At 23.4% G+C, this 23,925-nt stretch overlaps 8 protein-coding genes across 8 annotated transcripts; 5 read left to right on the forward strand and 3 right to left on the reverse strand.

Annotated features, from left to right (window-relative positions):
* Nucleotides 1-392: 392 nt before the first annotated feature.
* PVVCY_0401050 (plasmepsin VI, putative) lies at nt 393-3,351 on the forward strand (the record flags this gene model as incomplete). Its single annotated transcript, XM_037634958.1, has 15 exons — nt 393-820; nt 975-1,042; nt 1,224-1,255; nt 1,350-1,368; nt 1,469-1,508; nt 1,620-1,657; nt 1,754-1,816; nt 1,914-1,972; nt 2,071-2,123; nt 2,235-2,320; nt 2,424-2,527; nt 2,694-2,867; nt 2,979-2,997; nt 3,078-3,137; nt 3,266-3,351. 15 exons carry the CDS (start codon nt 393-395, stop codon nt 3,349-3,351), a joined length of 1,329 nt encoding a protein of 442 aa, XP_037490147.1.
* A 954-nt stretch (nt 3,352-4,305) lies between these two features.
* Nucleotides 4,306-6,290, forward strand: PVVCY_0401060 (conserved protein, unknown function; the record flags this gene model as incomplete). The annotated part of the gene is made up of 3 exons (XM_037634959.1): nt 4,306-4,331; nt 4,482-4,700; nt 4,817-6,290. 3 exons carry the CDS (start codon nt 4,306-4,308, stop codon nt 6,288-6,290), a joined length of 1,719 nt encoding a protein of 572 aa, XP_037490148.1.
* A 643-nt stretch (nt 6,291-6,933) lies between these two features.
* PVVCY_0401070 (conserved Plasmodium protein, unknown function) lies at nt 6,934-8,904 on the reverse strand (the record flags this gene model as incomplete). The annotated part of the gene is made up of 1 exon (XM_008627734.1): nt 6,934-8,904. One exon carries the CDS (start codon nt 8,902-8,904, stop codon nt 6,934-6,936), a length of 1,971 nt encoding a protein of 656 aa, XP_008625956.1.
* Nucleotides 8,905-9,600: 696 nt separating this feature from the next.
* Nucleotides 9,601-10,448, forward strand: PVVCY_0401080 (conserved Plasmodium protein, unknown function; the record flags this gene model as incomplete). Its single annotated transcript, XM_037634960.1, has 4 exons — nt 9,601-9,604; nt 9,793-9,934; nt 10,094-10,230; nt 10,321-10,448. 4 exons carry the CDS (start codon nt 9,601-9,603, stop codon nt 10,446-10,448), a joined length of 411 nt encoding a protein of 136 aa, XP_037490149.1.
* Nucleotides 10,449-11,399: 951 nt separating this feature from the next.
* Nucleotides 11,400-13,394, forward strand: PVVCY_0401090 (E3 ubiquitin-protein ligase, putative; the record flags this gene model as incomplete). The annotated part of the gene is made up of 1 exon (XM_008627732.1): nt 11,400-13,394. One exon carries the CDS (start codon nt 11,400-11,402, stop codon nt 13,392-13,394), a length of 1,995 nt encoding a protein of 664 aa, XP_008625954.1.
* A 122-nt stretch (nt 13,395-13,516) lies between these two features.
* Nucleotides 13,517-16,516, reverse strand: PVVCY_0401100 (tetratricopeptide repeat protein, putative; the record flags this gene model as incomplete). Its single annotated transcript, XM_008627731.1, has 1 exon — nt 13,517-16,516. One exon carries the CDS (start codon nt 16,514-16,516, stop codon nt 13,517-13,519), a length of 3,000 nt encoding a protein of 999 aa, XP_008625953.1.
* A 1,001-nt stretch (nt 16,517-17,517) lies between these two features.
* On the forward strand, nt 17,518-18,432 carry PVVCY_0401110 (26S proteasome regulatory subunit RPN12, putative; the record flags this gene model as incomplete). Its single annotated transcript, XM_008627730.1, has 1 exon — nt 17,518-18,432. The coding sequence occupies one exon, from the start codon at nt 17,518-17,520 to the stop codon at nt 18,430-18,432; it is 915 nt and encodes a 304-aa protein (XP_008625952.1).
* A 1,208-nt stretch (nt 18,433-19,640) lies between these two features.
* Nucleotides 19,641-21,839, reverse strand: PVVCY_0401120 (glycogen synthase kinase 3, putative; the record flags this gene model as incomplete). Its single annotated transcript, XM_008627729.1, has 7 exons — nt 19,641-19,869; nt 19,955-20,001; nt 20,099-20,188; nt 20,317-20,405; nt 20,497-20,586; nt 20,724-21,452; nt 21,821-21,839. The coding sequence occupies 7 exons, from the start codon at nt 21,837-21,839 to the stop codon at nt 19,641-19,643; spliced, it is 1,293 nt and encodes a 430-aa protein (XP_008625951.1).
* Between the last annotated feature and the right edge of the window lie 2,086 nt (nt 21,840-23,925).

The raw sequence follows: 23,925 nt of genomic DNA on the forward strand, positions 1-23,925 counted from the left end.
TCACTCTTTTATAATGGTTCAATATTTTATCATTATATTTGATTATAATATTTAGACAATTTTATTTATTTTATTTTTATATATTGTTGTTTTATTAGTAAATATTTTACACCCTGATTAACTTTGTCAACAATGGCATATGTATATCCACATATACATATACTTAATTAGTTATGCTTACTATTAGATTTTCATTTGAAAAATAATATTTTATAAAAAGACTATACTAAAAAATATAGTATGCGTATGAACATGCAATAATATATGTGTATATGCACACATTATAATTTTTTTTTTTTTGATAAAAAAAATAATTTGTGCATAAATAAAACTAGCTAGTTGGCTAGCTATAACAACATTGTCTATATATAACCAAAAAAAGGAGAGTAAAAATGCCAAAATTTTGCATTAAGTCTTATTTGTTTTTATATTTATCCTTTTTATTATTTTTTGATATAATCACAATATTCCATGTTTCATCGATAAGAATATCCACTGTTTTAAAAAATGATGACAACAAAAAAAAAAATTTTAACACTCCATTGGTTGAAGAAAATAAAAAATACCTTTTCAATGAAATAAAATTAAATAATAGATTTAAAAATGATATAAAAGGATATATTCAAAATATAAACAATTTCCATTCAATAATAGAAAGTAAAATACCAAATTCATTATTATATGTTCATGAAGACTTAATTAATTTTCACAATAGTCAATTTATTGGCGATATTGAAATTGGTAACCCTCCTCAAAGTTTTAAGGTTGTCTTTGATACGGGATCCAGTAACTTTGCAATTCCCTCAACGAAATGTGTCAAGTGAGTTCTAGATTAAAAAAAAAAAAAAAAAATGAGTGAAAAAATACCCCTAAACTACTTGTGTCTTACCCATATGTTGTTACTATTAACTCTACATATTCGTCAACTTACCTTTTTCTTATACTATTTCATTTTCTTAAATTTAAACATTTAGAGGAGGATGTACTTTACACAATAAATTCGATGCCAAGAAATCACGAACTTTTATGAGCACCTTGAAAAGTAATAATATGAGAAATGACCATAAAAAAAATGCACAACCAAAATATGCACTTTGATGGCTATACATATGTGAATATAATGACTTTTTTTTTTAAAAATTAAACATAAAAGAGAGCTTTCAAAATACAGCCATTATATGTAGCTATTTTTAAATGTCTTTTAACAATTTTGTTCTTATTAGATAACAAAGAGTCCATCTATACGTATGTTCAAGTAATGCCCTTCTATTAATAAATTAATATTTCCTACATTTGTTTACGATTTGCTTATATCTAATTAATTTTTATTGCCCCACAACCCACTATAGTACGGAACAGGAAAAAGCAGTAAGAAAGAAAAGCAAAAAAAAATTATAATAACCTAATAATTGCTAACAATAGTTAAGTAGTAGAATCTTCATAATTTATTATATTATTTTTTTTTAAGTTCTCGAGCATGGATACGATGATGTGTATATGAAAGGATTGTATGAGCTTAAAAAAAAATATAACTAATATAATTACATATTTTTATATATTAAACAAATTTATGCATAAAAAATGGTATTCCAAAAAATGCTACTATTGTCTTGCCTTAGAAAAATTAATAAACAATGTATAGGATTAATAATCGAAGGTTAATTTTAAATACTATAATATTCATATGTAATTTAATATAATTATACGGCATGAATAAGTTAAAAAAACAAAAACATACATTATTTTTTTATAGAATCCATGCACCCCTTCTCGGAGTTACCGTTTGACGGAATTGTTGGATTAGGATTTTCTGATCGTTAGTCTTAATATATTTTTTATTTGTTCCTCTATTATAGTATTCATTTTTATATTTACTTTTACATTTTTTTAAATTGTCATGAATATTTCAAAAGCGGATAATAGTTTCCAAACCAAATATTCTAAGTCCTTGATCGAAACAATCAAAGAGCAGGCAAGGAAACAATCAAATAAAAATAGCAACAAAAATAGCGTCTTTCATTTTGTTTAGATTTTTTTGATTTATTTACCCTTTTCCCTTAACGTCTTTAGAATCTTCTACAACAAAATATTTTTTCATTTTATGTGCCAAAGGAGTTGGAAAAGTAAGCAAATAAGTCCTACCTATTCATATTCCTATATAATATTATAAATATTTTTATTATTACAATTTTTGTTTTATCTTATATATTTTTAATGTTATTCCTTCTCATTAGATCAGGGGCAATTACATTTGGAAGGGCTAACAGCAAATATGCTGTAGAAGGAGAAAAAATTGAATGGTTTCCCGTTATATCAATGTGTAATAAAAAAATAACATTGTCACCATATTATCCATGTGATCGTAAAGTGAAAAATAATTTTATTCACATTTTAACATATATTTTATTTTTTATTTTAAAAAGACTTTTGGGAAATAAATTTATTAGGAATATTGCTTCCAGACAAAAATTTCGAAATATGTTCAAATAAAAAATGCAGAGCAGCAATTGATACGGGCTCCAGTTTGGTAATAATACATTTTCGCACACATTCTATCCATTTAAAAAAATGTTTACAATTTCATAAGTACTAATTTTATTTTCATATTTTTATGAACAGTTCATAAATAAACATACATATGTGCATATATTTATATGTTTTTTTTTTTTTTTTTTTTTTTTTTTTGATTTTAGCTAACTGGGCCATCGAGCCTTATGCAGCCATTAATAGAAAACATAAATTTAGAAAAGGATTGTTCTAATATAAGCAGTTTACCAATTATTTCATTTGTTTTAAAAAATGTCGAAGGAAAAACAGTCACATTAGATTTTACTCCAGACGATTATATTTTACAAGAAAATAGTGAAGTAATGAGCATAGAAAAAAATGTATTGAACATTACTAGCTTATTTTTTTTACTATTTAAAATGCATTTATTTTTATATAATACACATTTTGTCATTCCCATTTTTTTTCAGGAGGATAATTCTTCTCAATGTAAAATTTATTTCGCTATTTATTCAGCGATTAATAAGAATATTATTTATACGATTTTTTATTATGTCTATTTTTTTTAGGTGTAATTGGATTGATGTCTCTTGACATTCCGCCACCCCGAGGCCCTATTTTCATTTTTGGTAAGCCATCAAATAAAAAAAAAAAATTTTTTAGACACATTCATATCTTTTAATATTCCTTATACACACTCAATAAATCTGAGCATTGTAAACTTTTTCAATAAAAATAAAATTATAATATTTAATAGGCAATGTTTTCATTAGAAAGTATTACACAATATTTGACAACGACCATAAGCTCGTTGGAATAGTTCAAAGCAATCACGATTTTTAAGGAAATAGCTACATGGAAAATACTACAATTATACAAAAAGAGAAAACAAAAATGGGAAAGTTGTTCCTTTTTCCAGTTTAATAATTGTTATGGATCTTAGTAATAGCAACTGGCATTTGTGTTTTATTACTCATTAATACGTATTACTATTTTTTTATTTTATAAAGCCTTTTATAAATGTATTTGTTTCACTTATTGTAATAATTTTTTGTGACTAATTACTGTTTCCGTTATTTAGTAACCATACTATCATATGCATAATTTGTAATTCCCCTTTTTTTTTAATACAAAATTAAGTAAAAACTTAAAATGGATAATTATATTTGCTTTTACCTTTATACGATTTAACCTGTTAATTTTTTTTATAACACTATCATTTTTTATTGTAATAATGTGAAAATAACTAATGAATATTTTAAACAAAAGAAGGAAATACATGGGATGTTTTTTTTTTCCGTTTCATGATATATATGCTCTAATGGAAGGAATGAAGATCATATAAATATGAGTATATGTAGGATATATTATTTAATTTTTTTTTAATTCATATCAATAAAATTTGTATAAATTTGACAAAAGAAAAAAAATACACAAAATACAAATAAATGTGTATTATATGCATTTTTCTTTAAGCAATGTTAAGTATTATTTTCCTATTTTAATTTTATGAACATTTCAAAAGTGTATAATTGTAGTAATATACATGTACTTTTGGAAAAATGAAATACATTGTGATATAATATTCCTTCTTTCACTATTTTAAGAAAGTAATAAATGTCATAATATTATGGCATTTTTGAAATAGCTGTTAACGTAAATTTTTTTTATAAATCGTGTAAAAATATAATAAATAGTTACAAGGTGAAAGACTTATTTGCACAGATAAAGATATACACAAATAAATATACATATACATGTGGGAACTTTAATGAGTACGATAATTTTTTTAAAGAAATGAAAATTATTAAAATATTGAATAGGTATGTTACACAAAATAGAGAATAATAATATGTACATAAAATAGTTATCCTTGTGTGTATTTGCTGACAGAAAGCTATTTATGCATGTACATGTTTTTCCTTGCTTTACTTGTTTTTCTTTATGCTTTCCCTCTTTTTAAACATCCGCAGAGAACGCCAAAATTTCAGTACCTTGGTTTCCCTTAAAAAAAAATGGCAAAATCTTAGCTCATACATAACAAAGGATAGTGATATGTCCCATTGGAGGGAGTTAAATTCCAAAATGTCTGAGATAGAAAGCTTAGTACAAAGTCATGAAAATTCACAAATTAAAAAAATAGATTGGAATAAATGGAGTGAAAAAATAAGCAACAAGGAATTACTTTTATGGTATATAAAAAAAAATGAACCAAATAATTATTGCCTGTACATGTGTGTGCGTCATTTTATGTGTTATAAATTCTGACCGTGTACATAATAATTTTTTCCTTTTTGTAAAAATGCAGTATGAAAAACTTTTACGATAATCAAATGAGCGCCTTGGAAGCGATGGAAGAAGGAGAGAAAAAAGAATCACCAGCAAAAAAAAGTGAAGAAGATAAATTATTTGAAGAAGCATTAAGTAATTGCAAACAAGCAGAAGAAACATCAGCTAAACTTTTAATAGATGGAGCTAAAACATTATGGATAAGTTTCCATAACCCTTCTGTAAATAATTTAGATAATAATGAATGGATAGAAAGTGATAAATATTGGCAAGCCTTTGTTGAAAAGCATGCTACATATAATTTGAATAGTAAAAGTTTAGAACCTGAAGATGAAGAAAACAAAAATTTAGAAAAAAATGAATGGCATAAAAAAACAACTAAATTTAATGAAAGAAGTGATACTCCTATTTTATATGATTATATGATTAATTTACCATCTTGGGAATATTATGATATTAATAGACGAGTTTTTCTTGAAAATTTATTATACTTTTTATTGCGAACCGGTTTAAGTTACAAATTTTTTCCTGAACTGTTCAGGTGGAAATGGAAAACTCATATAGAAGATTTACGATTCCAATTTTTAGATATAGCACAAAAACGAAGAAAAAGTTATCAATTGTCTACAGCTAAAAGAGAAGTACCATTAGAATTACAACCATCAGATTACGAACATAAAGGAGAAGAATATCATTTGAAATTATTAAACCATTTTAAAGATTATCAAAATTTAGTACTATCAAGATTAATGTCTAACTATATATTTTTATGTGACCCATTCATTCCAATTCAATCGAAAGAAGGATTAAATAATATTTTAAAAATGAATGATGGTGGGAAATTATATAAGCTCAATAATGATAATGTAAATTGTTTATTTTATTTACCCAAAGACTGTGATGAAAATGGTACAAAAATTATGTACAAGCCATTGGATGCGTTGACAAACTTCTATTCATATTTGCAAAATAAAAATATAAAATTAAATGATACTTACTATAGACTATTACAAATATTTACACAAATATTACAAGAAAGAGGCTCATATTGGCTAAATATGCCAAATGAAAATATTCCTGATTCATTTTTAAGGAGATATAATAAGGATGATTCATTATATCCAGTTTATGCTGAATATGTTTCAAAATTAAAAGAAGAATTTTTAAATAAAACAGAAATTCCTTTAGATAACTATACTCAAGAAATTGAAATTATTGAAGAAAAATATAAAAATGAATGTAAATTTTTTGATAAATTTGTGGAAACCTTTTTACCAGATGATATTTCTTTGACATATGAAGACAATACCCCTGACTTATCAAAATTAAATGAAAGTCAAATTAAAAAATTATTAGACGAAAAAAAAATAAAAATATTTGATGAGCAAACTAATCAACTACTCAATGACCCAGTTACTATTATGGAATACGTAAAAAATCAAGAAATTGAAAAACAACAAATTAAAGAGTTTGTTAAATCTCTTTCATCTTAACTTGTATATATTTTTTTTTTTTTCATAAAAGATAGGATATACTGTTGCTCATTTGTTTTATTATGAGTATTTTTTGAAGCACTGTATTTGTTTGCATATCTGTAATATTGCCCCATTTATTTTAGTAAAAAGGGGCCAAATAAAAATCAGTGTACATATATATATGTGCCTAATATAATAACTTTATGATCTTAAAAAATCTTGAAACCAAATAAGTTTTATTCCATCCGCAGGAGTGTACTTACGTCCACACTGTGGAGTGATACTTTTTTTAGCTTATTATTTATATGTACATAAAACAAACAAAAAAATGCGCACACATTAAATAAAATGTAAGGCTGTGCCGAATGAATTAAAAATAGATTAATTAAAAGAAATAATAAAATTGATAAAATAATTGCTTATTTTTCTTAGCAATGTAACAAAAAAAAATGAACAAAGCAGGTAAAATATAAAGGTCAAAATAAAATAAAACAATTAAAAATTATGAACATTAATAAGATTATTTAGGAAAAATAGTAATGAGCTAGCCAAAAGATACGGAATAAAATGCACACATTCCGTAATTAAAACAAAAAAAAAAATAGCTAGCTCCTTATTTTTCTGTTATTTAATGTTATTTTCAAAAGTAACAAATTTGTGTTTACTTAATTGATCTACAATTTTCAATCTGATGTTGATGAAAATCCTTGCTTAGCAATAAAAAATCAACGACAAATGGGCCAATAGCTACCTCAGATTGAATGGTAATATTTTTTTTTTTCGGAATAAATGGATAAATTCTTTTTTGTATTGCTGACTTGTTAATGTCATAATAATTTTTTTGACTAATGTAATGATAAGCCCTTGTTAAAAGGTCATTCAAACATATAATGAATTTGAATGAAAATTTGTAAAAATCATATATAGATTGTAATACAAATAATGAGACATGAATTTGATGAGCAAATGATCTACTACTTGCTTTCCTTTTATTTAATAAAAATAAAATTGAACTTATTAATTTAATATCAAAATACATATAAAACATTGAAGAGTAGCATATGGATACTAATGCTAAATCTGTAAATGTGTGTAACTTTTTAAAAATGTTTAATTTTAAATTGGTGTATATTTCTATAGGAATATCAATGTTTAATTTAATTATAGACACATAAAATAATGTTAGATTTCTTGAGTCTAAATAACTTATTACATGTTTTTTTTTTTTAATTATATTTAAAATAAAATATTCATCTCGTATTAATAATTTCCCGTATGCATGTAACAACATTGCTACATTTCCATTTTCTAGCATATGTTCCTTTTTTATAATTCCCTTTTTAATTATATCAAATATTTTGTACTCTCTTACATTCCAGTTTGCACACGCATTTGCTATTATAGCTAGTTCTGAAGGTTGAAATAAATTATAATGTTTTTTCATATAAGAAAGCAAATACGAAATTAGTGTCTTATTATTTATGTTACATTTTGAATAAGCATTTGTAATCATAACAATTTCAATAGGTTTAAAATGATCAAATCTATGAAATATATATTCTAATGATTTATTAAACAGATCAAAATCTTTTACATTTAATTTGGAATATGCATTTAATATATTGGCTAGTTCTTGTTCATTAAATTTGTCGATATTTTTTTTTATTTTACTAGCTAGTATGGTATATAATTTTGTATCATTTGGATTTAATTTTGAATATGCATTGCATATGTTACTAATCGATTGATAACTTAATTCATCGATTTTTTCATAAATAATTTTTTCAAAATATTTAAATAAATTATAATCAATATAATTTAATTTAGAATAACAGTTTACTATTTGTGATATATCAAAACTATGCATATCTTCTACTTTATAATTTTGGATATAAATTGCAGATGATTTCATAAATGGTTTGTTTAAAAAATGGACTCTACCAAAAGAATTTAAAATTAAAGCTAACCATCTTATGCAAAAAGTTTTATATATATTTTTTATTTTTAGTATATCTATTAACTTTATACTTAAAATATTCCAAAAGTTTGGATTCCTATAATTATATATAGCTAGCTGGTTGCATATTAAAGAGAGTGACATAAAATATTCTTTAGAATTTATATAATCATGTTTTACATTTAAACTTTTTATAACTTGCATACTTGAATAATTTAAAATGAGATTTAGTTCATTCATATCTTCACAATGTCTTTTTTTTAAATCCTCATTTTTATCCAATTCGGTTAGTAAAAGTTCTTCCTCATATTTTTCCCTGTTATTATTTTTTATATTTTGTATATTTTCCATATTTAGAATACTTTCTATTTTATTATTTCTATTATTAGATAGACATACAAATGGGTGTAAATTAGGGTCTTCATATGTTTTATCAAGTCTCTCTAAAACGGAATTTTCATTTTTAATTTGGTGGCAATTATTAATATTATTACTTTCAATAATATGATTGTTTTTTTCTTTATAAATTTGATCATATAAGTTATCCTTAAATCTATTGTGTTTCAAATTTTTCCATTCTGAATGTTCCCAACTTGAATCAAGCTTATTATTTATGTTTATTTTTCTTATCGATTTTTGTACATTTACTAATCTTAAATATATATGCTTTAACATTTTTTTTATTTTATATATCACTAAAATCGAAATGCTGTCAATTTTCAAAAAAATATTTCATGGGAAATATCAACAGGTACATATAAAAGATTTAAAAAAAAAAAAAAACGGTATCCTTATTTTGTAAATACTTCTCCATAGTTACATAGAAATATGAAAGTTTATCCTTAAGTGATGAATACCACCAAAAATGAAAGTAGGAAAAAAAAGCAAAGAAAAAAAAGAAGAGAAAAAAAAAGAAGAGAAAAATGGGTGACAAAAATAAATCCACATACATAGAACATGAATATGTAGATTATATAATGAATATAATATTTTCCTCACTAAAATAAAAAATATATTTTTTTTAATTATTTATATTATTTGGACAAAACAAATAGCTAATCAGTCGCTGCATTTGATATTATATATTTCCATGTGTATATTTGCTGGTTGATAAATTGGTTCCTTTTTAAGGGGCTGTGAGGGAGATTATGCATAATTATGCTCTTTTACTTATATACATATATATATATTTATTTTTTTTTTATTATTTTCTTTTGTTTATTTTGTTTATTTCCTTTTTTTTTCCGAGCATTATCATATACTAACCCGTTTTTTTCATAAAATTTTAAACATACATTTTTTACTTTATACTTTTGTGATAAAAAAAAAAATATTTTTTTGTGTGTAATCCTAAATTTTGGGCTTGTAAAAATGGGTAATAAATTATAAAAATAGTATATTTATATATAGCTAAAATGGGAGTAAAAAAAATAATAAATTTATAATAATACAATTTTGAGAGTTATACCCCCAGGGGCTCTACATTTGTGTCGTTTTATATTCATCATATGTATAGAGAGAAAAATGCAATTATATATTGATAATTATTTTTCTTTCTTTAAGGTAAATCATTTTACAATCGAAGTACAAGATTGTGGTGGGGTCACTATCACTTAAGAATAGGAAGTAGATTACAAGTAAGACTAAACAAGGGAGTTAAATTTTCTAATTTTCAGCATATAGGAAGATTCATTGAATTTGCAAGGTATATAAAAAAGAATAAAATAAAACATGTATACTCATTTTCTACTAATAAGAATGGAAAAAATAACCATATATATAGACTATTCTTTATATACATTGAAATGTTTCAAGTATTATATAACATGTTTGGGTTATTTTATTATTTTTTTTTTTTTTAAAGAAACTCAAAATCGTTACGTGCTGCAACACTAAGCAAATGTCTACGAAGAAATTTTTGGGGAACAAATTTTTACTACACAGGAAAACCCAAAACCGATCAAAATCCTCAACAGATTTCAAACAATTCCCAAGATGAAGGTAAAAAATGATGTGCTTGTATTTATTAGAAATTGCAAAACATATTTAGTAATACTCATTTTGCACACACATTTGTATATGCATTTTTAGGGGGATACATATATGCCGTTGAGAAAGGGAAAATAACACCACCAGATATTGAATTAAAAAAACTGGAAAAAGTTTTAGGGGTTCCTTTAAGGAGACAAAAGCAGAAAACTCTGCTTAGAAAGTTATAATGTTTTTAGCAACTAACTATTGGTTTGTTTTTATTTTTTTTTACTTGATTTTTTTATTTCACTTATTACTTCCGTTTTAAGCACAACTCTTATAAGACTTACATACTTTTATTTTTTATCGAATTTTAAAAAATAAATAAAATAAATAATTTTATAACAATAGTTATATAAGAATAAGTATACTTACTTGTATAATCAATTATTTCAAAATTGACAACCTTATGAGTTGAGGAAAATAATTGTTTGCATATATGTATGCCTATACAATTATATATTTCTATAATAATTTTTATAGTTAAATTTATTTTAAAAAAAAAAAATATATTTTTTATAGTTCTCTTTTAAATTGGCTAAAATATATGACATAAAAAATAGGAAATAATTTTGTGAATATTTATATTTTATTATTTTTACATGGGTATATGACAAAAATTGTAAAAATAATTAAAGAAAAATACAAACAAACAAAATGATGAAATAAATGTAACATAAAAATTGTATATACCGCAAGTGGGCAAAATAAATAAATAAAAAATAAAAGAAAAAAAAAATATAAAATAATAGTAAAAAAAAAAAACAAAGTGAGAATGAAAAATATAAATAAGAATATAGAATAAAAATAATATTCTGCAAAAAGGGACTAAAATATTTTTCAGGGAAAGGGATAATTAATTAGTATTAGTAGATATATATACCTACGAAATAAATAATTAAAAAAAAAAATAATTTTCCAAATATGAGGAATATCTAGTTTAATTCTTAAAAATGTATACGTGTGTAAGAATGACTGAGTAATAACACCTAATATATATTTATGTGTGGGTATACGATTTTTATATTTTTACATTTTCTTCATATATGTTAGCATGGGTAAGGGAAACGATTTTCAAGGTACAAAACTGTATAAACCTTATGATACTCTTATGAAAAATTTCAAGTAATAAAAAAAAAATGGATAATAATGTAGAAAGAAGGGAAGGGGAAGATGAAGAAGACCCCAATGATGTTTTTTTATATACTAATGAAACAAATCAAGACTCAGAATTTTGTAATGTTTTATGTATGTTTGTATTTTTTATGGCATTATTTATTATTATGGTTACAGCTGTTGATAATACTGTGCCAAATAATAATAATAATGACACTAGTGGGCATTTTGAAAATGGGAATTTTGAAAATGGAAATATTTCAAATAATTTAAACAACGATGAAGTAATTAATAACTTTTTAGATAATGCTGTAATACAAAGTTTCGATTTTAAAGGTGTTTACAAAATAAAAAAAAAAATAAACACACTTAAAAATGTTGAAGATGATTATATGAATATAAAAAGTATAAATAAAGATGATCAAATGTTTGAGGGTAAAATAGTTACTTTAAAATTGGCTCTACAAAATGTTACTAAATCCTTTTTGTTTCTTCACTTTTATCCAGCCAATGGGACAAATGATGTAGCCATGAAAACCGAGAAAAATAATTCAATTCATGACAAACAAAATAAAGAGGATGAAAAAAAATTCGAATATATTGGGATGATGGGGGTAAATGTAAATGGGAATCAAAATTATATATTTAATGGAAGTGGATATAATATATCTACATTTTGTAAAAATGAATTGGAAAATGATTGTATATGTAATTATACTGCAAATATAAAACAAAACACAAAAATAAATCAACTAACATCTGCTCGAGAAATAGAAGAATCCTATTTTTATTCTCTAAAGAAATATATAATAAATGAACAAAATTATTTTACTAATAACATTAACGAAAAATATAAACAGTACTATAAAAAACATATGGAAGCTATTTCATCGTATGTGGATAATGATAGTGATGAAATAAATGACGGCGGTAGTGACATTGATAAGGGGCCTTATTTAGATCCGTCTTCTGATGGAGAGCATAGCAAAAATGATGAGGCAAATTATCATGGGATACTATCATCAAGTGATTGTAATATTGAAATTAATCTTGAAGGATATGATGAAGATAATTCATATTTTTCAAAAAAAGTTACAAATTTTGTTTTAATGTTTAATATAAAATCATTGATTGAACTTGGACTATTTTATAAACAAATAAAAAATAGTGAAAATACGAGAAACACTTCAAAAGTATCAATAATATCAATTTGTTTAAATTCATATATTGAAATATTTGAAGCATTACTTCTTTTATATCAAGTATTATTTTCAAAATTATTATTGACATCTTATATGGCAATGATTATATTAAAATTTTTATTATATACATTTATGGAAATTCGATATATTCTAATTATATGGAAAGCAAATAATAGTCATCATTCAGCAAATAATAATTGGGAGTATATGCAAAGACAATTAAGTGTTTTATATAAATATTATTATAGTTTTGTATTACTATTAATTGCAATTTTTTATTATATTTTTCCATATTTTCCATATTTAATATTACTTATATATCTTTGTTGGGTACCACAAATATGTTTAGATATATGGAAAGGGCAGCATAAATCGATAAGTTTAAATTTTGTTTTTTTATTATCTATATGTAGAATATTTTTACCAGTATATATTTTTATATATCCATATAATATTTTTCAGTTAGATATATTTTCAAATGTTGGTGATCTATCAAATTCTACTTTTAGTTTCCTTATTATTTTTTTTATATCACTACAGCTATTATTTATGTATGTTCAAAGAATATATGGTCCTCGATATTTTTTTAATACAAGTTTACTTCCGCATGTTCACAATTATTATCAAAATTTAGATCCCAACTTTGAAGCAGGAATACCAGAATGTGTTATATGTATGTATAATATTATATTACATAATACAAAATATTGTGTCACCCCTTGCTATCATATTTTTCATGAAAAATGTTTACAACAGTGGATGAACATTAAGATGGAGTGCCCAACTTGTCGTGGCCCGCTCCCTAACTTTCCATAGCCCACGCTAGCCAAATATGAGCACGCTTCTACTACTGACACACCAATGATAATTTGAAATTTTTTTTATTTGCTTTATAAAATGGGCAAAGACAACTGTGAGCAGACTTTTCCATCTTCTTTTTACCCAATCAGTGCGCGATGGATTTGATTCGTGTCGTTGCCATACACATGCATAACCTCGGATTTTAATTCAGGTGTTAAAAAACAGTAAGAAAGAAAAATCGATATATTTTTATTTATCTTTTTTTCTACACTATCCATTTTAGTAACTATGTATGGAATATTTTTTTTTATAATTTTGATTATATCTTCATATTTATTGGATATATTTGTGATAAAAAAATTTTTTAACAGTTGTATAAAAAAAATAAGAGTACTGTTAAAAACAATGGGGATGTCTTTTTCCATATTATATTCGTTATTTTTCCAATTTTCTGAATATATATAATTAATATATTCTAAAATATTATAAAAATAATTATATATTTCATTGTTATTTTTATTTTTTGGTAATAAACACATATTTATAAAATTCGTGTATTTCGATAAATTGCTTACAAAATTTATACAAGCTTTTTCTAAATATATTTTATTTTTAAATAAAAAATATATTCTATTTATAAAAATAGAAAATGTATGATCATCCAGTTTTATAGCCATTTCATTTTCCCTTAACAGTTTGTCTTTTAACTGAGGGTTTCCATTTTGTAATGTATTTTTTTCATTGTTAGTGGAAATTCCTTCTATTGAAATATGTCCAAAATACGAATATAAATAAAAACGAGATAAAAGTAAAAAAGCTGTATCTCTAATATCTTTATCATTTGAATTAATTAAGGTAATAATTTTTTTAAAGCAATTTTGGCTAATTTTTTTTTTTATTTTTTTTTTATTTTGGCTAGCTGTAGAAATAGCTAGTTCTTCATTCCATCCCATAGTTAAATTTAATATAATAGTTAACACACTTTTAAGAATATCTATATTTTGTAAATTTGAAATAAAATAAAATATATCATCCAAAATTGTGTTAACAAAAAGTAATTGTATTTGTTTACTTTTTAATGTATTTATAAAAAAGGATAAATAATATGTATTAACATTTTTTTCGGCATAATAAAATAGCTCGATAATATAAATAATAATATTCAATAAATATTTTATAAATTTTTTTTCTATCATATTTAATATATTAGGACTAAGTGCCAAATTAGATAGAATACCAAATAAGTTTACAATTTCGTATTTTTCTTTACACATGTCTATTATTTTTTTTTCAAAATTATCCTTTTTTTCATTTTTTTTAAAGTCTTTACAATTTTGAGAACTAATAATATATTCCTTGTTAATGTCAAATTTAGATATTTGCTCTGATGTTATTATTTTATTTCTTACATGTTCATATTTTTTTTTTCGTCCTTCATCATATGTTTCCAATTCTTTTTGTATATAATTATTTATAAGAATAAAAAAATTCTCTAATGTAATGTCGTAAATTTGAAAAATATCTTCATCAAAATGTTTCCTTGCATTAGCATTTTGTGAAATAGAATGTAAAAAATATGCACATTTTAACTTATCAAATTTAGTTCTTATAAAATAAAAAATTAAAATAGGTTTTACACATTCAATACAAAAATCGGAATAATAATAATTTTTATTTAGCACAATCATTATTATGTCAATTATTGTGTTAGTACATTTTATTAAATTTTTAGACACACAATTTTTGTTTGTGTTGGTGGTGGTAAGCCATTTTTCATCACCCAGTCCCACATTTTTTGACAAAATATCCATTCCAAATTGTCGATTTATGTAAATCATTATTTCTTTAAGCTTCTGAACAAGAAATACTAAAAAGGTGACGCCTCTAGAAATATGTTTTGTCTTATCAACTGAAATTTGTTTATCATTTTTTTTTTTGTATAAATAGGAGCAAAACTTTAATCTTTCAAGTTCATTTTTTTTTACAACATTTTTAACATTCTTTAATTCGGCTAGAAATGTTTTTTCTTTTTTTATTATGTCTATATTTTCGAGTTTTATAAATATATCCTCAATATTGTCAAAATTGGATAGACATGCATGATCTGAATTAGAGGAAGTATATTTTGTTTGATCAAGAACTATAAGTTTGCATTTGTTTGTTAATTCCAATAATTCAGTATCATAATTATTGAATGAAATTGCCAAGTTAAAATTGTTTAGTGCTTTATCGAATAATAATAGTTTATAAAATGAAAAACCTTTTCTAAAATATGCTTTAAATAATATATCTTTGCTTATAGAAAAATTGGAATTAAATAAATTATAATAATCAATAATTTGGTTGCAATTTTCAATGGCTTGTTCATATCTATATGTTTTAATATAACATAAAGCTAAATTATTATAAGCCTCTAAATAATCTTTACATATATCAATTACATTATTATAGCATTCAATAGCTTGTATATATTTTTTTTCTTTAAAATATTTATTTCCATTTAATTTTATACGATCGGCAATTTGTTTTTTTTCTTTTCTTTTTTGTATATCATCATCAATTTTTTTTTCTAGAATTTGAAAATTTTTATCTTGTTTAGGTAAACATAATGTTTTTTCATCTTCATCAAATGTATCACTACTCGGTTCATAATAATCCCATTTCTCATAACTTGTAATTTTTTTATTATTTTGAGATGAAGCTAAATATTTATTCCATATTTCTCGTCTTTCATTTCTTTTATTTTTTAAAAATTTATAATTTTCAACTTTATCAAATAATTCTTTTTTTCTTTCATCTTTAGTTATTACTGCATTGTTACACCTTTTACAAAAATCTAATTTATAATTAAATTCAACTAAACACGATTTACAAAAATATAAATAATTATCTTTATCACCACCTCCTCTTTTACCCATTATAAAATTTTCTTTTTCTTTTTCTTTTTTTTCTTCTTCCTTTATTTCTTTAGCTCGTTTTTCAAGACTTAATCTTTTTTCTTCTTGTTCAATTTCGTCTACACTTATTTTTCCTTCTAATAAATTTTTTATTTTTAATGTAACATTATCGACTTTGTCTAAAAAGCTATTTATTTCATCATCTTTGGGGACGCAGTAATTTATTTGGCTACCCTTCATTTTGGAAAATTTATGGATGCGATAATATACAATATTTTAGTCTTTACTTTTTTTTTTTATGTATATGCAATAGTAAGGCGTAAGCTTATGTTTAATTATATAGAGAGAATGTTAAGACCCTTTTATCTGCCTATATTTTTTACTTATAAAAAATGTCGAGCAAAATAATTTATTTTTAATACTATACTTAGGCACATTACATATCATTGAGAATGGGATTTATTTTGTAAAAAAAAAAAGTAAATAAAAAAAATATTATAAAGGACAAAGGTAGAAATACTTCATTTTCCAATCATAGCACATAAATATGAAAACATTTTTCATCTTGTGCATGTATAAAATATAGTATAATTTTTTTTTCGCATAATACTATATACAATGTATAGAGAATAGTTTTTTTTTTTTTTATTCATCTTTTCCATTTTATAATGATACATATAAAAAGGACAGAAAAATATATAGGATATTTTTATTTTGCATTTTTCGGTTTACACATATAGGGCATATAATTAAAAAAAAACGGTATTTGCAAAAAATTGTGAAAAAAATATTTCTCCCTTTTTATTATAGTGTCCTTTAAAAAAATATGATTTATTTGATTTTTACACATTATAAATTTTACTTGAAATTATATATCTAGTATTTTTCAGCTTGCTAAAAAAAATGAGGTAAGCACTGGAAATTTTCGAGTGGTGAGTGCACGGCCACTTCGCCCATTTTGCCATCGGAACTTCATATGTAGAATAAAAACATTCTGAAAAATAAATGAAAAATAATCTGAAAATAGTTTGAAAAATATTCAAAAAAATAATCTGAAAAAATAAATGAAAAAATAAATGAAAAAATAATCTGAAAAAATTTGAAGGGGACCCAGTTTACCATTCACAAACTGAAAACTAAAAACACACATATTCCCCATATAAAAATATATCAAGCTAAAAAAATAAAAAAAAAAATTAAGTATAAAATATACAGATAAAAAATTTCGAATTTTTGTAAAAATGGCAAATGAACTAGCAGAAAGTATAAAGCTCTTGAAGGAGCTTATATGTAATTATCACAATATAAGTGAAAAAGAATTGAATAAAAAAACAAATAATGATATAATGGCTTTGCTTAAATTTACCGAAGATATAAGTGAGCCTAAAGGAGGAGATATAATAAAATATAAAGAATTATTAAAAAAATTAAAACAAGTATTAATACATTTACCATCTGCTGACCCATTACTTCCTATATGTAAAAAAAATGTAAATGAATTATATTTAGCAAGAGAAATATTAGAAAAGGGAGTAATAATATCAATAATGGATAATGATATAAAATCTTTTACTATATATATGGCTCAATTATTTATATATTACTTTGATTTTAAAAATGTTTTACAAAAAAGTGCTAAACAAAATGCTATCTTAGGTGTATATTTATTACATTTATTATCCTCAAATTCGATTGGTGATTTTCATATGACATTGGAAATTATATCGATAGAAGATCAAAACGACCCTTATATAAAATATGTATTAGAATTAGAACAACATATTATGGATGGATATTTTCATTATATATTAACAAAGAAAGATGATATACCATTATATTTATATTCAATATTTATGGATCGATTATATGACACTATAAAATATAAATTAGCTGATTGTATTTTTTCTTCTTCGAATTCGATTAGTTTATTATATACATGTGAATTACTAAAATTGAAAGATGAAAATGAACTTTACCAATTTATTACAGAATATAATGAAATAAAAACAGCACAGGGTGAAGATAATCTTATATGGGAAATAAAAGATAATAAAATATATTTTAAAAATCAAACGGAACATGCTCAGGAACTTCCCTCTATAGAAATTGTGAATAACATTATTGGTTATGCTACAGAATTGGAGAAAATTGTCTAAAATTGTATTTTTACGCCTACCTGTTTTTTCACATTTACCTGGTTTATTACACTTACCTGATTTTTCATATATGCATGTGCAATAGTGCGATATAAATGGATGGAGACGATAGAGATTTCCGTCTTATATTTATTAAATGTTTTTCTTTTTTGTCTATTGTACATTCATAATTATGCTATATCTTAGCATCCATTTTGTCATTGGCAAAATGATCGCTAACAAACTTTTATAAACAATATCAACCTTAAAAATTTTAATAAATTGCAACTATAGTTAGTTGTAAAATATATTTAATCATAACAAGTTGTATGGAAATAAATAAAATTAAAGAAAAATAAAATTTTACTCAATACAATAGTATTAATTATAATAGTTATTGGAATGAAATAATATGGATAATTTTATATATATATATAAATATATATATGTATGAGCATTTATATGGACTATACATGTACACATATACCTGTATGTGGATTTGCTTATTCATTTAAAATGGATTTAATAAAATAAAAAAAATAGACATTAAAAAAAAATGCTAACATTCAAAAATAAGAAATAAAAAAGAAAAGAGAAAAATAAATAAAATGTATAAAAATCAAAATAGTGTAAAGATGATAATCCTAAATCCAAATTGAGCTTGGGGGGTAGACCAATTTTTTTTTTGCAAATTTTATGTGAATATATATTTTCTATATGTATAAGCAAAATCAAATGAAGCAAAGAAAGGAAACAGTAAAAATATAAAAATACATATAGCATGTTAAATAATAACAAATTCACAAACACAATAATCATATACACAAATTTAAGTACCTAATGTGTACCCATATAATAACTATACCCTCGTGTATATTCTTAATTTCTAATTATTTACTTGCATGTAATACGCATATTAATATTAAACAATTGAAATGAAGATTTAAATTTGGTGAGCTATATATGGTAAGCTAAATATGACAAGCTAAATATGGCAAGCTAAATTAGGTTGATATTGCTATTTTATTGTTATAATAAAATTATGTCAAATTATTATGCTATATCACTGCTTTATTCTGAACAATTGATTTTATAAATATATTATACATGCATATATGTATATATATATAGAAAATATTACAACTGAAATATATTTAGATTTTTTTTTTTATTAATTCTTAAACATTTTTCACACAAAATTTTTCTACATTTTCCCAAAACCATATTGGTCATCTTTCAATTGTAAAACGAGAGCTAACACTTGATGTGCCATCTTCGATATTTGTTTCTTTAACTCCATTTAGATATTTACTATTTAATTTGTGAGAACTAAATTCTTGGCAGTTTTCATGGTTTTGTTTTGGTAATACTTTGTTTCGACATGAATCAGACATCTCTTTTATTTCCTCCATGGAAAAGTTGAACAGTTCAGGTAATTTTTCAACATATTTTGGCAACCTTAAAAAATAAAAAAATATTTACATTAATTCTAATGAAAATATATGTGCAAAAATAATACTACGTTTTCAAAAAAAATTATTACTTAACATTTGGGTCCCTTATTTCATCAAAAAATGGGTCTGCCAGTGCCTTAAAAAATGTATTAAAATGGGGGACATGTAAAATGAAAAAATGAATCTGTATGCTTTCTCTACATGTTCATTATGTTCACTACTTTTGCTTTTACCTCTATCGCGTTTAGCCTCTTTAAAGGCTCATATTTCAAAAACTGGGACACAAAATTTATAGCATCATTGGGTGTCCCCTTAGGAAATACCTACAAATGTGTGATGGAAAAAAGGGATAAGAATATGTGATATGTTGAAGGGTAGAAATTTGGCAAATATCAAATTGTGTGCATATATGGACATGCAACAAAAGAATTAAGTATGCGTGTGTTATAACTTTTTTTAAATCCTTAGGTTTAACGTTTGGAAATTTTACGTCTGCATAATTGGGGTTCATCACTTTCATTTGGTCTTCAGTTGGTGTACCTTCATAATAAAGTGATGAAAAAAATATTATTACATTTGTGCACACACAAATATGTGGACATATTAATTCTTTGAAATTGTATGTTCATACCTAAAATTTGTATAATTCGGACCAATTGATCGACACTAGATTGTCCTGAAAATATTGGATACCCCAGAACCATTTCCGCTATTATACACCCTTTAAAGTGGAGGAAGTGAAAAATGATAGGTAAATGATAGATAAACATAGGTAGGGAAGAGTAATACTAGCATGTATGTAGGGGTAGAGGAGAATAATTAATATAGATACATGTACGCTGTTTTATTTTTCAATACCTAAAGACCATAAGTCTATATGTGTAGTATAACTTGTGGAGCCAAGCATTAATTCTGGTGCTCTATAAAATCGAGAACAAATATAGGAAACACTTCTTTGTCCAGATATTAGACTTTTTGCACTACCAAAGTCGCAAAGTTTTAATGTATGTGTTTTTGGATCGATTAATAAATTTTGAGGTTTTAAATCCCTATGACAAATTAATTTTGAATGTAAATATCCTAATGCTCTACATAATTGATAAGAATATAATTTTACTAGAAAGATTGGTAAAAATTGATTATTTCTTATATAATATTTCATATATTTATGTACAGTTTGTGGTATAAATTCCATTACGACATTTAAAAATACATTTTTTTCATTATTTTTTATAGATTCTGTATAATAATAATCTTTTAAATATATAACATTTAAATGATTTAAAGTTTTCATTATCATTAATTCACGATTTTTATATTGAGGGTCTTGTAATACTTTTTTTATAGCAACTTTTTCAGAGGTGTCTATACATATTGCTTCATAAACGACACCAAAACTACCATTTCCAATGATATTTCCCAATTTATAAACTTTATTTGAGGATTTGCTAATTTCATTTTCTCCGATTCGATGATGTTCATCAATATAAACATTATTTACTTCGGTTGAAGTATAATTGTTATCCCTTTTATTACCTATACTATTATTATTTTGTTCATTTTTGTGGTATATATTTTTATCATCATCTTTAACGAAGAAGAAAAAAAGGGAAATGTAAAATTGGGGACAAGCAAGCAAATGAATAAGCAAATAAATTTGTATAGTGAAGAGATAACATCGCAATGTAAGCACCGCAAATGTGGCTAGTATATATACTGTCCCATTCACTTATATTTAAGTAAAGTGTATGTGTGCAATGCTTATTTAACTCATGAAAATAAAAGAAATGTAATAAATTTTTTTTTTTATTTATATTAATTTAAGGATATGATTTATATATAAAACAACAGAACAAACATGTTTTCACTCATAATACTATTGTACAAAGTGTGTTCACAAAAATGCGTATGTCTAAGAATGTAATTTTTTTTACATGTTTTTCTTCATATTTTACCTGTATGCCAATCTTTCATATTTTGTTATTAATTATTTATTAATTATTTTTTTTGAAAAACTATTATAAAGTTTTATAAAAATTTAATAAGTAAAGTATTCACCACGTTGTTCAGCACTATTAATATATGGATATGCAGGAACCTGTTCATATAATAATTGCTATGTCTTAATATGAATTTTTGTTTTCTTTTGTTCCTTTTATATGCTAATAAATTTTAAGCTGAACAATAAAATTTTTACTACAAAAAAATCCTCCTTTATTTCTATATCATACCAATGTGTTAACTACTTAAAATGTAATCTATAAAATATGAGCATTTTAATAGTATATGTAATTATAATAAATAATTATTATGTTTTAAAAAACAATTTAATTAAATTCATTTTTTTTGTGTAAAATATATATAGTATGCTTTATAACATAATTATTATTTTTAATATATTTTTTATTTCTTTTTTTCATTATATGTATTCTCAGGATACATAAAATGTATTTTTTTTTTTTATTTGTATTTTTATGGAATGTAGCAGTATTCTCACTTATCTTAAAAATGTAAAATATGCACATATATATTATACACATATTAAATATTTTAAGTATTTATTGGCTTACAAACTTGTTTGAGAAATTATATACATATGGTAAATATATAGCGGATATGTAACTTATATATCTTTTATTTGATATGTATTCCTTAAAATATTTATTATACATATTGCGGATATTATTATTATGTGTGTGCACATTTAAAGATTATGAAAATAAGGTGCAATTTTTTTAAGATAAAAAAAAAAAACAAAAAAAAAAAGTGCATGCTTTTTAAAGAGAAAAAAAGAGGAAAATTATGAACCGTACATAAATTATTACAATGAAAGTAAGGAAATGATACAACGGAACTAGCTAAAAATGGATAATTGAAGGTTTGTTTAGAATTTTTTTTATTTTTACAAATATCAGCAAGCTAAAACAAAAAAAAAACTTTAATGAATATTATTACGAGGAAAATATGGATAAATGGTTTATTGCCTTATGTAATGGCTTAGCATATTTACTAAAAAAATAATATGAATAGGAATAAAAATAACTGTGCAGTAATATTTATATAATATTTTATATAGGATCACACAAAGACAGTTCCCCTAATAATAAATAAAATAAGAAATTATTATTGCATATTATTTCGGTAGGGGTAAACAAAATAATAAATAACCAAGGAAATTTATGAGGGAAAATGGATATGAAAAATTGAAAACGAATATGCGTGTCAATTATCCGACTTTCTTTACAGTGCATATATATTGTTGCAATTATAGTTTTAGCTAGCTAGCTAACTAAATAAATAAATATGTACATATTAGTTAATTTCCTTGCGGGTGCATGTTTGCAACTGGTCTTTGTAACAATTTTGATTGCATATCAAACGGTTTAATATTTTAAAAGCTATTTAGTAAAAGGTAATGAACTATTTTATTATTTGCTTTTTATTTTCTTTGTTATTTTCTTTATTATTGGATATGCATTAGTCTTTAGATAAAAATATGCAAATTAATATTTTTTATTGAAAATTAGAATATATGCAACTATTCCCCTTTCCTATTATGGGGGAATCCTTAACTTATAATATTAAAAAATGTCAATGTTGGTATGGAAAATTTTGCAATATTAAAAACAATAAATATGTTAGTAGTCAGACATTATATATATATTTATATTTAATGTTTCTTTTAGTTTGTTTTCGGTATTAGTAATTCCTTTAAAATAGGTTTATTACTATAATTATAAAATAAAAAAAGACGGTGTAAGAGGAATGGTGTCACATTTGTGCACACATAATAATTTTTAATACCCCCGACCGTCTATAATAGGAGATTATATATGTTATAGATTTCCATGCGTGTTATAATAAATCAAAGAAAAATATAAAATTAAAAAAACTATATTTACTATTATTACTATTATTATTAATAGTAGTATTAATGATAGGTATAATTCGAATTTAATGCGAAAAAAAGTATAAAATGGAAAAATATAATATATAATTTTTTTTTCTATATATATAATTATATTTATATATATATATATATATATAAAATGACCGTTAC

Source organism: Plasmodium vinckei (assembly GCF_900681995.1).
Source record: "Plasmodium vinckei vinckei genome assembly, chromosome: PVVCY_04".
NCBI lineage: Eukaryota > Apicomplexa > Aconoidasida > Haemosporida > Plasmodiidae > Plasmodium > Plasmodium vinckei.